The sequence below is a fragment of the Saccostrea echinata genome, unplaced genomic scaffold, assembly GCF_033153115.1.
Source record: "Saccostrea echinata isolate AGI-Se365-2 ecotype Australia unplaced genomic scaffold, CSIRO_AGI_Sech_v1 ptg000054l, whole genome shotgun sequence".
Taxonomy (NCBI): domain Eukaryota; kingdom Metazoa; phylum Mollusca; class Bivalvia; order Ostreida; family Ostreidae; genus Saccostrea; species Saccostrea echinata.
In genome coordinates this window covers 40,235,758-40,253,001 of record NW_026889803.1, presented here as the reverse complement: position 1 = coordinate 40,253,001, position 17,244 = coordinate 40,235,758, and the positions used below count along the sequence as shown (strand labels likewise).

General features: G+C 31.6%; 1 protein-coding gene across 1 annotated transcript; it reads left to right on the top strand.

Annotated features, from left to right (window-relative positions):
* Positions 1-228: 228 nt before the first annotated feature.
* LOC133172683 (uncharacterized) lies at positions 229-2,653 on the top strand. Its single transcript, XM_061307634.1, has 2 exons — positions 229-328; positions 1,376-2,653. Exons 1-2 carry the CDS (start codon positions 284-286, stop codon positions 2,564-2,566), a joined length of 1,236 nt encoding a protein of 411 aa, XP_061163618.1. The 5' UTR covers positions 229-283; the 3' UTR covers positions 2,567-2,653.
* The last annotated feature ends 14,591 nt before the right edge of the window (positions 2,654-17,244 follow it).

The window sequence follows — 17,244 nt, the reverse complement described above, 5'->3', positions numbered from 1 at the left end:
TTTTATATTTTGTAGCTTTTAAATTTTATAAAAGACATTGTATTTAAACATAAAATATATTAAAAATCATATTAGAACATGATTTTCCTTGGTATTTACATGTACTATTGTTTGTTTACTTAACTATGAAGAGAGTTCATATTTCATAATAACGTTAACCTTACTAGGCTTTCGTACGTATGAGCTAATAGGAAGTCAACCACAGATAAGCACATCGAGTGCATGTTACTGTTTGGATTATTTTCTATTCCCTTTACAACATGGTTGTGTGAAATCGTTTGCAATGGCCTCTAAATCTACGACTACTGTTGACGATTCTGACAACAGAGTAGGTTTTGCTTTATTGCTGAGTTTCTTTTATGTAAATCATATACGGTACCAATTTAGATGCACCAGATGCGCATTTCGACAAATTATGTCTTTTATAAATAACCCAGCAATGGCCTCCTCGAAAACCTTCTGTGTTGTTGATTACTTTTGTTTCCATTACCGTTTGATAGACATTTAAAATAATTAGTTTTACTTTTTAATGAATAACTACAGTGCATGGATACGTAAGAATTATTTCGTATTACTTCTTTAATGAGTAAAAAACATTTCTAAACTTTTTAAAGGACAGAAACTCAACACAGAGGAACTTGGCTAAATTTAACATGCACTTAAACGAGTGTGCATGTACATGAACTATTGTACAATTCAATCGCTTGTTTCTTCTTGAAGTTTTCAGTCTTTTATATTGTGTATTTCTTTCGGAGATTGAAAGTGGTTAAGAAGTAGTTTAAGAGTCATTTGAAAAGTTTATACGAGAACCATGTTATCGTTATAATAAATCATAAGACTTTTACGAATTTTACCAAACTTTGGACATAACTTTTGAACGGTTGATGCTAGAGCTTTTAAATTTCACGTGTATTTCATGTGGTCAGACCTTTCTTTGGGTACCAACATTTTTTTTCCATTTTACTTTGACCTTGGAGTTTGACCTACTTTGAAAAACTTAACTTTTGTTAAAACGTTTGTTAGGCTTGTGCCAGGGCTTTCATTTAACACTTGTGTATTCCTTGTGACAAGACCTTTATTTGGATAAAACATTTTTGACCTCTCGACCTTTACTTGTGAGTTTGACCTACATAAGTAAAATCTTTATCCTTCTCTATATTTTTTGAACGATCGGTGTTAGAGCTTTCATATTTCAATTATGTATTCCTTGTGACAAGAACTTTTTTGAGTACCAATTTTTTTTAAACTCTTGACATTGACCTTAGAGTTTGACCCACATTTGATAACCCTTAACCTTGGCCTTGAGCTGCCATACGGGGGCATCAGTGTTTCCCAAATACATAATTTAAAAAAAAATCTACAATTTCTTCTGTAGAGAACACAACGACCAGAGTTAGAGAGGAGCAATTCTCTTGATCCAAAATGTTTGCAGAGAGCACCATCTTTCCAGACAATAACAGAATTTAAAGAAAGGGTCAAAGAATCAGAAGAAAGCAAGACAAATAGCAAAACCGAGCAAACTGTGAAAGAGGAATCCATGATGGAAAACCCTGATCTCGACGAGAAGGACAATGATACATCACAAGAATCAGCACAAGAAAATTCTGAAATAGGCAAATGCATTGAATGTGTGAAGGCCATCCCAGTATTTTCATCGGATGGAATTGAAGCTGGTGATCACGTGATCTTTAGTGGGGCAGTATACGACCATCATGGGATAATTATATCAAGATTAGACGATGGAGTAACTTTTGAAATCATAGAAGCAACAAATACATTCTCTGGAGTTGTCGTTGGGCTTTCAAAACTGTTTGGTGGAAAAGCCAAAATCCAATCCACTTTCAAAAAATTTGATTTTGAAAAAGAAAAGATATGTGTGGTAGAATACAGATATAGAAGATATTCGAAGAAAGAAACCATCCAACGTGCCATAAATATATATAATGATAAGGAAGAGAGCGTAAAATATAAATATGATCTCTTTGATAACAATTGTGAACATTTTGCTACGCACTGTGTTACAGGACAAAATTTCAGCGTACAAGTAACCAAGTTCAGATTGACGTGGAAATTGTTTTGGTCTAGAGGTTTTGTTGGGATAAGCAATGAACTAACAAGAAACGAAAAAGAGTTTGAAAACAAGATCATTTGCAAAGACTGTTATGAGATGAATAAAAAACTGCTTGCTGTCACATTGAGGCCTGTTGTTGGAGAACAGGATGTGGAAATGGGAGATATCATCCGATACTCCTACTATAATCTGTGGCATGAGGCAGTGGTTTTAGAAAAGAAAAGAACGACAGAGAAGTCAGTAGTGTGCACCATTGCTCATTACGCCTTCTGTGGAATCTTCTCCCATCGAACAATCAAGGAGGAGGAGTTGGAAATTTGTTATGACGGGAAATGCAGCAAACTGGAGTACACAGAGCCTTCCTATCATGTATATAACCCAGACAAAGTTGTGAAACGTGCGCGAACAAGATTGGGGGAACAAATGTTTGTTTTCTTTTCAAACGATTCCAGTCACTTTGCTAGATGGTGTAAACTGAAACTTACGCGAACTTAAAAGCTTGAGAATTATGTTCTTAACACACTTTACCTTTTCATTCATCATAGTCTACAAAATGTTTTGCAAGAAATGCTGGTAGTACGCTTGTATTGTATACATTTAAAATAAAAACGCATATAAAAAGAGACAAAATCTTCTTGTTCAATATAATGATATTTTTAATTTTTTATCGATTAATCATACTGTGGTACTGATCCGATAAAAAGAAATCATTACAATTTTAACATAAACCTATAAAATGTACACATACATGTAAAAAAAAAAAGGGGGGGGTTAAGACTGAGGGTTAAAGGTGGAATAGGCTGGAATCTATTATAAACCAAGGATGGGATAATTGAAAAAAATAATTGTAATTGAGAGTAATCAATTCAAAGTAATTGGAAGTTATTTATAATGAACAATTTTTAAATTACTTATAATTGTAATTTAATTAATAACACTGAAAAAATACCATGTAATTCCAATTTCTTTTCAATTACATTTCAGTTACTTTACATTAAACATATACATGTTATAACAGAAAAATATTTCCATCACAGTCATATTTTACAGTTCTTTTATTCATTAAAAACATCCTTCGTCCTTGTGTTTTTCAAAATCTTATGTTTACATGCTAATATATGATTTTCATAAATTGGCTTGTTTATAATAATATTTTTGCTTTATAATCATAACGCGTACATTTAGAATGAATACAAGTTTAATGTTTATCTAAAATGTGTGCTACCCTTCTATAGAGAGAGTGAGAGGGAGACAAGCAGTCAGGGTAAGACGTGTTTTTTACAGCTCCTGAATCTCTTATCTATACTTAGCTTTTACTATGGAATAATAAATAATTGATGATTCAATCTTTTCAGGTCACTTTTGAACTCATTTACTGGATTTTCAAGATCATTTATTGTAAATAATGATCTATCAACTGAATCTGTGAGACTAAGTTTAAATGTACCAAATTTATTGCAAGTTAAGGAAAATCAGAAGAGTTTCACAATAATTTTCAATCATTGGGGACAAGTACCCTATCATCTTGGATCTGCTAGAGAGGAAACTTCTACTCTTTAAAAACCGCGATGAAAAAAGACAAGGATCTTTTTATAAATCTCAGGATAAATCTGTCACAGTTACCATTTATGAGACAAAAAATACCCTACACATCCAAGGAGACTCGTATTACTCGTGGTATCAAGAGTTACTTAGGGATTTGAACAACTCGAATGGATACTTGGAGACAGGTACCCAAATAATTCCAAACAGGACAAAGCCAAAGGAAACATCAACAGAGGGACTTCATATTTCGTATCAGGGCTCCAGATATTTTTTTGCCTCAACGTGTATTTACTCCCTGATTTTCAAATCAATGCAGATTTTGCTTTTCAGCAAAATAATTAAAAAGTATTCTGTAAATCTATTGCTATTTTGACATCTAATGCAATTTTTTTTTTGAAATTTATTAATTAAGTTAATGAAATATATCTTAGGTTTTGGTATATAAATTGTTGGCATCGATCGAGGTAAAAGTTTTAGAGTTACTCCCCGTTTGCATTAAAAGTTCGTGTGGCGCTATTTATAGCAAAGGAGCCATATGGAAAGCAAATAAGCCATTATTTTCATACAATTAATAAAGGTTGTCGGCGGACTTTAGATGATATTATTGCTACAGAAAATGGTAAATATATAAGAACTGTTTAATAAACAGTGATAAAGGATAAACCAGACCCCATGCGTGTTTTGCGGAATTTTGAGAATATCGACGTGTACATGTGCGTGTCAAGAACCAAAATTTGGATGTTATATGAACAGTAGAAATCTGTGATATTTTCAGACAAAATTCGAGTATTTAATATTCAAATCTTTCTCCCGAACTGGAAATCGGCATAGGTTATTCGTTTATAAATCAGAATTTCCTGAGCTGACCTCAATTCACGTAATTAGTTAAATCGTACTTGTATCATTTAATCAGTGTAATGCTTATTTATGATGTCTAATGCATAATTGTACGCCCTGTTTTAATTTTTAATGTGTATTTTGAAAAATTCAATGCATATTTCTGTAAATACGCACCTTATCTGGAGCTCTGCTGTATTGTATTGTATTGTTTATTACCAAGAACCATACAGTTCATAGGTTTAAAGTATATACATAAATCAATTTGTACATTATATATATATAACATTTCATTATCATTTGTACATTAAGTAAAGCAGGATCATAGTAAAGGATCTTACATACTATTCATTCTTAGTTCACAAAGCAGACAAAAGCACAATAATATATATTAGTCCATAAAGCAGACAAAAGCACCATAATAAAAGTTGGTAATACATGTAGTAATAGTGAGGATAATCTCGTTATATCAATGTGAGTTAACTTGTACATTTATAAAGATATTTTCCTAGTTTACATAACTCTGTTACATTTTTTGTCGACAACAATTGAACAAGTTTAAAGTAGATGGTTTTTGGTGATAATATTTCTTAATATACTCTTTTCTAACATCGGAAAAAAACGGACAAACCAGAATAAAATGATACTCGTCTTCAACTTGTGACATTGAACAAAATTTGCACAATCTTTCTATTCTAGGAATATTAAAAAATCTCCCTCGTTCTATCTCTAGTTGGTGAGAAGATAGACGATATTGACTGATATGTTGTACATATTTTTGTGATATTGATTTTGTTAAATATAATTGTAAATTAAAACTATCGCTTAAATACCTATACAAAATACACTTAGGGGAAGCTTCAAAATTACTTCGTGCTTCTTGTATGAACATGTCATCCAATCTTTGTTTCACCTCAAACAAAAAAAGTTTTTCATTTAGGTAGTCTTTACAGTTCCATATATAACCAAAGCCTAAAGTATCAACAAAATCTTTTATATGTGACAGCCAACAAGGAAAAGTATTTGATTCACACACATCTAACATTTCTTGGTATATATTTTTAAAAATGCAATTATCACTATTTTTTAACTTTAACCAATACTTCAGCATTCTAATTTTTCTGTTCCATTGTAATGGTTTCCGACCTAGTTCAAAATAAACCATCATAGAGACAGTGCTTTTTTTTAACACTTAGTACTTTCTTACAAAAATCTGAGTGGATACTTTCTAATTCTCCTGCTGGGTGAAACCCCCAAACTTCACAACCATAATTTGCTATACTACTAATATATGTATCAAACAATGACAATTTAGTGCTTACATTCAAATGCATTGGTTTCATTTTTGTTATCAAAATACTTAAACTCTTTCTACATTGTGCTGCTAATACACTTTGTGTTTTATGAAATTTACCTTTATAATTCAAAGTAATTCCTAAGTAATTAAAATTTTCAACAATATCAATCAATTTGTTGTCATATTTCCAACAGTAATTTTTCTTCAATCTACCACCTTTTCTAAATACCACAATTTTAGTTTTATCCACATTAACCTTAAGTTTCAACTTTGTTGTATATTGCTGTAAACAATTAAGCATATCTTGTAAACCTTGTTCTGTCTCTGAGAAAAGTACAGTGTCATCTGCATACATTATCAAAAACATAGCAATATCTCTTATTTCTACGGGGATACACATATTTTCTATAAATTCCATTTCAAAATCATTAAAATTGGTGTACCAGGCCATAGTCAGTTTGACCTTAAAGTTCCACAATTTTTAGCAGTACTATGCCATATACCAGCGAGGCTTCAGATACCAAGATTTTTCCAATGTAAGCTGATCACACAAATTTCACGTGGGAAAAATCAGCTTGGAAGGAAACCAAGGGATAAATCTGTCCTGTCATTTGAAAATCGATATTACAAAAGATCCTTACTAGAGGATTGCATCCAACTGTACAGATCAGCACTAATGGAGGCGACCATCTCCAATATAAGAACGAAACTATCAAAAATGGATGTATCATCATATCACAGTATTATCATCCTGGCTGTAGGAAATGATGCATCAAGACGATGAGACGCATAAGCGATAGTACATGATTTCGCAGAAGTAATTGCAGATCTCCAAAATCGGAATCCCAAATGCCCGTGTGTTTATTTCAGAAGTGTTAGCAAGACGTGATACAGGTATCAGTGATATTAATGGAATTATTTAAAATATGCGTGAAATGTATGGTACAGTAATCCCAGCTTCAAAATTCTTTGGACATGGAAGGCCCAGGCAGGGATACTACTGGTAAGATGGGATCTATCCGTCAGAGGCACGACAGCACGACTGAAATTTTAGAATATTCACACTGAAATGCGAATATTCTGAAAATCGGTAATTTTCGAACAAATGTCAAAGATTCCTTCCGTTCAACCTTTTGCTACTTCTGTGAAGAAAGTGGACATATATCACGGCATTGCAGACATGGAAGAAAGCTGGACTGTTGGAACTGTGGGGAGCTAGGACACAAAATAACCAAGCTCCCTCCGCATGTCCATTAGGAGACAGGCAATGAATGTGTAGCCGTAACTAGTTCCCGAGCAATTATTAATAATAATATTTTTTTTCTTATTAGCTTATGTTCAGAATGCAATAAGGTCTATTATTCATGTCATGGCTATGGTGTTCTTTTGCATTTGTACAAAATTCTATTCTTAATTTAAATACATGTACTTCATCCAGTATTTCTAAATTCATAAATACTAACAGGAATCTTCATAGTACTCTTACCACCTAGAAGGTTTCACAATCTGATTATTCTACTTTAACTAATAATGACACTGTACCACGCAATAATGAATATGGTGTGATGAAAAAAAAGGCTTAAATAAAATTTGGACATCTTAAGGTATACCATCTAATGTACGAAATTAAAGAAATTAAAATGCTGCTCAAGAAAAGGGCAAACTCTTAATATTCTAAGACTTTGGAACCTTTTTGAATGATCAAATTAGTGATTCTGAGTTGTATATTGAGGGTTTTAATATGGAAAGAAAGGATCGCACTTTGAGTACAGGTGGTGGAATTGTAGTATATATTTCTTACCATGTAAAATACAAACATAGGTCTGATTTTTAAATCGGTTTTATTGAAACAATCTGGCTGGAATTAAAAACTAGTTTATTACTGTTCAGCATACCGTCCACCAGCTACTTCCTCCTGCTTGGCAGAAGACCGGGCCAGAAAGATAAGCTGTGCCTCCTGCTGTGACCTTACCATAAAGAAGGAGATATAGAAATATAAAGACTTTATCGGAACAAAGTTAGTCTTCTGATAGAAAAATCAAAATTGTCATACTACAGAGGAGCGATTGAAGAGAGTTCAAATCCCAGAGAAGTGTGGAACTATCTTAATTATAATGTAATTCAAAGAACATGACTCCTTCTCATGTGCTTTCTAATGGGGCAATTGTTGAAGATTTACAAGATATAGTGAATACTTTTAATACCCACTTTACAAATGTCTCCAACAAGCTTCTTTTGGAAATGCCAAAATATCAATATTACCCTAATATATTACATTATTTTGTTATGTCTAAGCTTAGAGATGAAACCGTTTTCAGAATTCAGCAAATTGAAAAAAGTGAAGTTCTTAACATATATATACTCTTAATATCAATAAATCAGCTGGAATTGACTAAAATGGACCACGTCATTTGAAAATCGAGTCTAAATGTATTTGTCAAACTGCAACTCATCTTATTAATGTTAGCATCGTTAATGGTATTTTCCCAACATATTTAAAACAAGCTGAATTTTTAAGAAAATTTAAACAATACCAATTTTTAAGAAAGGTGACAAAGCACACCTGAATAATTATCGTCCAATTTTATTTTACCAACGATTGAAAAACATGTAGCTAAGCAAATCATTAATGAATTTGACCTATTAACACAATCCAAATCAGGATTTAGAGAACTCCATTCTTGTTAAACTTACAAAACTAACAGAAAGTTCAACTTGGCTTAATACAACGGATAGTGGTGAATTACTTGGTATTACATTTATAGATTTTACAACAGCATTTGATTTAGTGAATCATGATATTCTTCTAGAGAAATTAACCCATTACAAATTTTGATCATACAGCTAAAAAGATGTTTAAATCATATCTTAACAGTTGGACGTAATGTGTAAAAATTGGAATGTAATTTAACATCAATATCACGGCAGCGACTGACCTAAGTCGATAAAAAAGGTAGCAAATGTTTCTTCGCCAAGCAGTAGCAGTTTGGAGTAAAAGTTGCGGATCCTTCGGATAAGACCTTAAAAACTGAGGCCCCCTGTCACGGTAGGCGTTGGCACGATAAAGATCCCTCTCTGCTAAATGGTCCTGAGTATCGAGTAAAGGCCCTTCACCGGTATATGCTGACGTCTCTATATGAGTGAAAAATTCTTAAACGATTCTTAAAAAAATGAAATAAAATGTGTTGTTGCTACCCCATTGTAAAATTACATAAATGCCATATACAGGTTGACTTAGCATCATACAGTAGCGATTTTTGCATCCCAGGTCAACGTTATTTAGTCAACAAACTTGCACAAAATCAAGTCAAAATAATATTGAAAAATTACATATATAATTTGAATTATTTTCGCTCTTACTATAGGTCCACCGGTGTTACATATTTTCAATATCTGATTTCGCCATGTTCCCCTACCATTGATACATAAATATACCACTGAAAAGAAGGAATAAAATTTTTGAAAATTGTTATATATATATATATATATATATATATATATATATATATATATATATATATATATATATATATATATATATATATATATATATATATATATATATATATATATATATATGGGGGGGGGGGCAAAAAAAAAATGAAAAAATTAATGTAAATGTAATTTTATTAATTACTTTTGCAAGGTAATTGTATTTTAATTAATTAATGCCGTACAAGCTTTGTTATTTAATTGTAATTTAATAGAAGAAAAAGTTAATTACAATAATTGTAATATGATTAATTACTTTTCAATGAAATTGACCCCGTCTCTGGTGTGATTATTATATACTATAAATCGTTTACTTATGTATTTGTAAGATTGATGTTTTATGAAGAAAAAGCACATCGATGGATTTATCGAGTGATTCAGGAACTTTTGTCTTACATGCAATAATGATAATGTAAAAAATCAATATTCTAACGTTTGTCAATTGATTTGTTATCTTGACAATATGCCATTGATGATGCCAATAAATTGAATTGAATTAAGGAATAACTAATTTTTTGTTTTCATGATGTGATCAAGCAATTGGCTTGGGTGATAATTTGCAATTTAATTATCACGCAAGCCAATTGCTTCATCATCGTCATGAAACCAAAAAGTCTGACAGTTTTTCGTTATATTCACATGCACTTGATTCCATTAATTAGCGTGCCACAAGCCCCACCTATTTCTGTCTCTCTCTGTCCCGCACCGCACGTGATTTTTTTAACCACGCCTATCGATGAACCAATAGCTTTATGTAGAAATCAAGTATTTTTACTATTTTTAGTTTTACCTCGGACAAAATTAAAAAAAAATGTGAATATTAAGCTATAAACAAAATTCCATTGCCGTTTTGTTTCCAATTTTAAATTTTTCTATTTATTTAAAAAACAACCTAAGTTTAAATGAATTGAACTTTCGTGAAAATTCTCAGTATCCACTGACAACAGCATTCTTGTTAACCTTACACCAAACATCTGTTTGTAAGCATCGACTCTAGTTCTGTTATTATTTATATCACACATCACTGACAAATACTTGTTTTAAAGGATAAATTTGATTTCGTGAAAGTGTAAGGATGTATGGCAATCAAATCGTAGTTTTGATAATTTTCAGAAAAAGGGCTAAAGTATCTAAAGGCTTTTATAATTTATAATAATTTATAATCTGATTTTGAAACATACAAGCTTTAAATCGATGTCCATGTCCCTTGAATTGGATTGAAAAGGGCGGATTTTGTCCCTCTATTTATTAAAAATAGATATGATTAAAGTAATATGTCTATACTTGAAGGAAAGATGATTTAAAGTTTTAACTCAGATGAATGATTTTTAAATAATAACGATAAGAACATTACAGAATAAGTGGTATAGTATTACTCGGGTGATAAACGATATCCATAAAATAAAACATTTTTCATAATTATAGTTCTGCATTTCAGGGCTTAAGACATATATATTACGATTATAAAGCCCAACAGGAAATGAAATCGTACTCCAGACTGGCTAATTTTACTCATAGTACTTTGTGACGAATAAACACATGAAATAAACGTACAATTTGATTGGATTGCCTGAAAATACTTATTATGCATAACAGGAAACAGAAATCTGAACAAACTGAGACAAAATATACATTTTCAAAAGGTAACACTGCAAAGGCAACAAAGCATTCGTTGGTAAATTGATTGAAATATGAATTTTAATAGCTTTAAAACACATTATTTTACATGATTCAAGGTTATAGGTAATGCAGTCTATTTTTTGTATAAAGGATGACTGCACATAAGGACATTTGCAAAAAAGTAAACTTTTCAAAACGAGCATTTTTCTTTCAGTTGCAGGAATGTCAACATCCAATCTGCAACTTTACGTAATCACATTAAATAGAAGTACGAATATGTATTTACGAAGTATGAATCCGTTTTCATAGGCGGGAAACATCACGATTGAATCTCTATACGATAATGAGGACGCCCTCTTTTTTTAACTGACTTTGTACATAGCGCGTGTTTTTCTATTGTTCTCCGTTTGACAGTAGTTGTATATTTGTGTCAAAAGGAGATTAGTAGACAAAAATGCGCTCATGGTTTTAAAGAGAAAACTGCTTCTTCTTATATTTTCTCTCCCTGTTGTAACCAAGGGTTGTAACATGTTGAATATTATAATGCACCACGTGATTTTTTACCTGAGGTAACTTTGTGAATACTAAATTCCTTCACATGACTTGAAAGATAGCATGTTATGTGAGAACATTGTGTTAGAACAAGTTAAATTGTCGGGCAATAATTGACAATCTTCTGAACTTACATGAGCGTGCCATATTATTTATTTCGTTTTCAAACCTTTGTAAATAATGTACTTGTGCCATAGAGAATATAGAGGGAGATGGGGAAAGAGTGATCACGTATTTTTTTTTTTTTATACATGTCTAATTTTAGACCAATTCTTACAATCATGTATTTTTTTTAAACAATTGTTCGTTCAATCAAGGTAGATGTAAATTACCTGCAAATTTGGAAAGAAGTAATGACAAAAAACATAGAAATTATTTTATTGTGTCACAGTCTAAAACCATTCTAACATTTAAATTTGATTCCAAATTGACTAAACTTTAAAAATATATTAATTCCTTTCTCAAATGAAAATAAAATTGAATTTGCAGTTAAATCTTTTATATTAAGAACGCTTTAACAAGCTTCTTAATATACATTGCTCAACATCAGTGCATATGATTTTTAAATGGGTACTTGAAAAAAAAAGCATCATTGTGTGGAATGATACTCTCTTGTAATAAAAAGATACCACGTGCAACTTACAAATCCTGTATTTTTGAACTTCAAACATAAATAAATCAGAAAATATTTCTTGAAATTTAAAATAATTTTATGGATACCTAGTTACATTTATCTATAATTTTACTTTCTTTGTTAAAATTTAATGAGAATTGTGTACAAGCCTGTACAGTTTCATGGATATATATTAATGGTTTAGAAAAATTATTGCATTTTTTTTAAATACTCAAATAAACTTTTAATCTTTATAATTTTAATTTAAGTGAAAAATAATCCTAAAGACGATTATTTATTAAATTAGTAGATGTTCACTTTATTTTCTTCCCAATCGTATGAGTGCAAACCCTAAAAAGTTTTAATTTGATAAACATTCTTCATATAAATAAACACAAATACTGTTCATGAGAGGGATGACAAATATCTTTACACTAAAATTTTTCTCCAATAAGAGTTAGCCATTTCTCTACAAAATTACCTTGAAAATGAATTTAGACAACATTCAAAGTCAACAATACACAGTCATACATGAAGGACAAAACGCTTTTCCTTGCATGGTACCATAAACTGATAATATGAACCCGGATACAAGCGGAGATTAATGCAGTTATTTTCCGGGAGGGAAATACTTTTGACAATTTCTCCAACATAAGTACATGTATTTTCCAGTCTTATAACTTCTCATTTGAAATAATGAAAATTTAGCTTTACTATACAACAAAATCCTGTTTATTTTCCAAATTCTATTTCAATTGCGATTTTTAATTTATGAATATGCTATTCAATATCCTGATATTAATGTGGAATTTATCATTCTATACATTCAATTAACCCAGAAACCCTTCGATGAACAGCTTGAGTTTATTTCTTGGATATTAAAAATATTCACCATGATCGGTATATAACGGAAAAATCTGTAGACAATTCAGTGTGTAAAAATGGCCTAACAATTAATAGACAGTATGAAAAACGTCAGTCAGCATTTGACTTAATAATAGATCGTATTTGCTGAAAGGTCATTGTATCGGCCAGAGAACTTACGAAATGATGACTTTAAACGCGACTGTTGATATTCTTGTTTCATCAACTTCTTTGTCAATAACTTACCTCGCTTTAGAAATTGTTCCTACGTAGAGCATACTCTTGCGTATCGAATCAACTGAGAGATATAAACCCAATATGCAGGTTATAATGGTATTTTGTTAGATAGGTAAGGGAAGTTGACGACTGAAAAGTGAAAGTAATCACGTTTATCATAAAGCCTTGTTGTTTGGTTACCATTAACGTCTTTTTCTAGCAAAGTATCCATATATAAAAAATATGTATCAGACTATGTGGTATCTTTTATTTCAAGCTCACTGGGATGTATCGTGTCAATATATGAATGGAAATAACTATCGTTAATTGATAATACGTCGTCAATATATCTAAATGTCGAGTTGAAGGCTTCAACAAGTGTTTTCTTCTTCTCATGTATCAGATTTTGAATAAATTCTGCTTCATATGAATACAGAAATATTATAATAATGGGGCGCCATTGGTACTCACGGGAATTCCAACAGATGGTTGGAAGACCTGGTCTCCAAAACCACATAAATATTGTCAATCAGAAACTCTAGCATCTTTTTTATATATACTTCAGAGTACTTGTGTGTACAATCAGAATGTTTTTGACACATACCAAAACAGATCCATCGTGATCTAAAACAATCCAAAAAAAAAAACAAGAGGCCCAGGGGCCACATCGCTCACCTGAGCACTATGGCTTGGAAAAAGCAGAAATCATTTCAATCTTGAAAGGTTGAAAAGTTTAAATATAAAAGTGGTTGGGGGGGGGGGGTGTCAGGAATTGAACAAATTTGAATCTACATTATCTGAGGATGCTTCCATTTAAATATGACCAATCATGGCTTTGCTGTTCTCGAGTAGAAGATTTTTAAAGATTTAACCTATGTATTCCTATGTAAAACTTTGATCACCCATTGTGGCCCCACCCGATCCCCAGGGGTCATGTTTGAACAAACTTGAATGTACACTATCTAAGAATGCTTCCATATAAATATGACCAATCATGGCTTTGCTATTCTTAACAAATTGTTTTTTTTAAAAGATTTTTACTATGTGTTCCAATGTAAAACTTTGATCGCCCATTGTGGCCCCACCCTACCCCCGGGGGTCATGATTCGAACAAATTTGTATGTACACTATCTGAGGATGCTACCATATAAATATGACCAATCATGGCTTTGCTATTCTTAACAAATTATTTTTTTTTTTTTTTTTTTTAGAATTTTTACTATGTGTTCCTATGTAAAACTTTGATCGCCCATTGTGGCCCCACCCGACCCCCGGGGGTCATGATTTGAACAAATTTGAATGTACACTATCTGAGGATGCTTCCATATAAATATGACCAATCATGGCTTTGCTGTTCTTGAGAAGAAGATTTTTACTATGTGTTCCTATGTAAAACTTTGATCGCCCATTGTGGCCCCACCCGATCCCCGGGGGTCATGATTTGAACAAATTTGAATGTACACTATCTGAGGATGCTACCATATAAATATGACCAATCATGGCTTTGCTGTTCTTGAGAAGAACATTTTTAAAGATTTTTCCTATATATTCCTATGTAAAACTTTGATCGCCCATTGTGGTCCCACCCGACCCCCGGGGGTCATGATTTGAAGAAATTTGAATCTACACTACCTGAGGATGCTTCCATATAAATATGACCAATTATGGCTTTGTTGTTCTTGAGAAGAAGATTTTTAAAGATTTTTCCTATATATTCCTATGTAAAACTTTGATCGCCCATTGTGGCCCCACCCTACCCCCGGGGGTCATGATTTGAACAAACTTGAATCTACACTACCTGAGGATGCTTCCAAGTAAATATGACCAATCATGGCTTTGCTGTTCTTGAGAAGAAGATTTTTGAAGATTTTTCCTATATATTCCTATGTAAAACTTTGATCTCCCATTGTGGCCCCACCCGACCCCCGGGGGTCATGATTTGAACAAACTTGAATGTACACTATCTGAGGATGCTACCATATAAATATGACCAATCATGGCTTTGCTGTTCTTGAGAAGAAGATTTTTAAAGATTTTTCCTGTATATTTCCTATGTAAAACTTCGATCGCCCATTGCGGCCCCACCCTAGCCCCGGGGGTCATGATTTGAACAAACTTGAATCTACACTACCTGAGGATGCTTCCACATAAGTTTCATGTTTTCAAGCACAGTGGTTCTTGAGAAGAAGATTTTTTAATGATGCCATTAATTTTTCACGAATTCTTAATTATCTCCCCTTGGAAGAGGGCGTGGCCCTTCATTTGAACAAACTTGAATCCCCTTAACCCAAGGATACTTTGTGGCAAGTTTGGTTGAAATTGGCCCAGTGGTTCTTGAGAAGAAGTCGAAAATGTGAAAAGTTTACAGACGGACAGACGGACAGACAGACGGACAGACGGACTACAGACAAAATGTGATCAGAAAAGCTCACTTGAGCCTTCGGCTCAGGTGAGCTAATAATAATAAAAAATAAAAATAAAAAAAAATAACAATACAATGATTGGCGGTAAAAAAAAAACAAACTATATAAATCATAAAAATGATTTTAATTATGATACACACAGATTTATGATCAACTTGTTATATAACAACATTGTTTACATAGTGGTAATCTTTTCTATGCCGCATTTGATTTGCAAAATACCTTCTTGAGTTACTGAGTATTTAACATACCAACTTTAAAATTTGTAACACAAAACAGAAAAAATTAAAATGAAATTACGGAAAATCAATAATGAACAATATGTTTAAAGTTCTAAAGTATATTGTATGATTAAAAATCATTCAAATAAATTTTATATATATATATATATATATATATATATATATATATATATATATATATATATATATATATATATATATATATATACGATACACTCAGGAAAAAAATATTTTTAAAACAGTTTATCATCGAAACATATTGTAAGTTATCTTAAATAGCGCATTCTTAAATACTACATGTATAACGATATGAAAGCAGGGTTACCACTTACAGTCTTCCTGTAACGGATATAAATATTTAACAAACTGTTTCCTATAAATATCTAACGTTAAAAAGAAGAGTATTAATAATTTTTGTTTTTCAAAAAATGCTTCATTGCAAAAGTGAAAGAAATAGTGAAACAAGGAAAGTTCTATTTTGTAACTTGAGAAACATTTCTCAAATTTTAAAAAAAAAAAGTTTTCAAAAGTATTTGAAAGCATGAATCAATATTTTGAATTAGTTACGGTGCAGGATTCACCAAATGACACAGGTAGGTACATGTACATGTGCAACCAAAATGCATAATAAAAAAAATTCAATAAAAATATTTTTTCAAATTATTTCCAACTAAAAAATCAGGCAAAAACAAACCTGACATTTTTTTCTTGATGATGTGACTAAAATTATGGACATTTTTTCTCCAATGAATTTCCTTGATTTTTGTATTTGCTGATTTTGCATTCAGCTGGTGTTATTTCAGACCTACTTATTTGTTTTCCTTTTCGATATTTTATATTGGGTCAGTAAATAAATGATCGGGAAGAACAGACAGGTGTCCATACCAAATATTAAGATCGCAATTGATAGACTTGTTCAATCACTTGAAATTAAAATGTGCCTCAGTAAATTAGCTAATGTCCTCAAAATTGTGGTCATTAAACACAGAGTTTTGATTTTTGTCCAATAGTTTGCAAATTATTTTGATTCAAGGTTTATATAATATACATATAATAATAGAGTCGTGTGTAGACTCTACCCTTGTCATAAATTATAACTACTTAAAATCCACTCAATATTAAACAAACATGTGAAAAGTAAAATGAATACAGGAAATTGATAGCATATTTTTACTTTAAATTGCAGATCATTTCATGTAAAATTCATTTCACACTGGTATTCAAAGCTTCTCATCAAAAAGATCCCTTTAGAATTGTAATAGTCGTTGCAAACTTCATCGGCAGTTTTCGCTGACATATTACTGGCGATGGAATTTGCAGCGATGGTTGCGATAACATCAGCGTGGGAGGTAAGTAAAAATGGAAAAAATAATAATAAAACTGTTTTCAAAAAAATGTTATTAAATGTTTAAATATTGTTTAATATTTATACATGGAAATAATAAACAATTTCACAAGTAATTTAAATTAAC

Bases quoted from the DNA above. Each gene is read 5' to 3' on its own strand.
- LOC133172683 (XM_061307634.1), top strand. From the start codon at position 284: ATGGCCTCTAAATCTACGACTACTGTTGACGATTCTGACAACAGA. The intron at 329-1,375 runs GTAGGTTTTGCT...TTTCTTCTGTAG, and splicing joins TTGACGATTCTGACAACAGA to AGAACACAACGACCAGAGTT.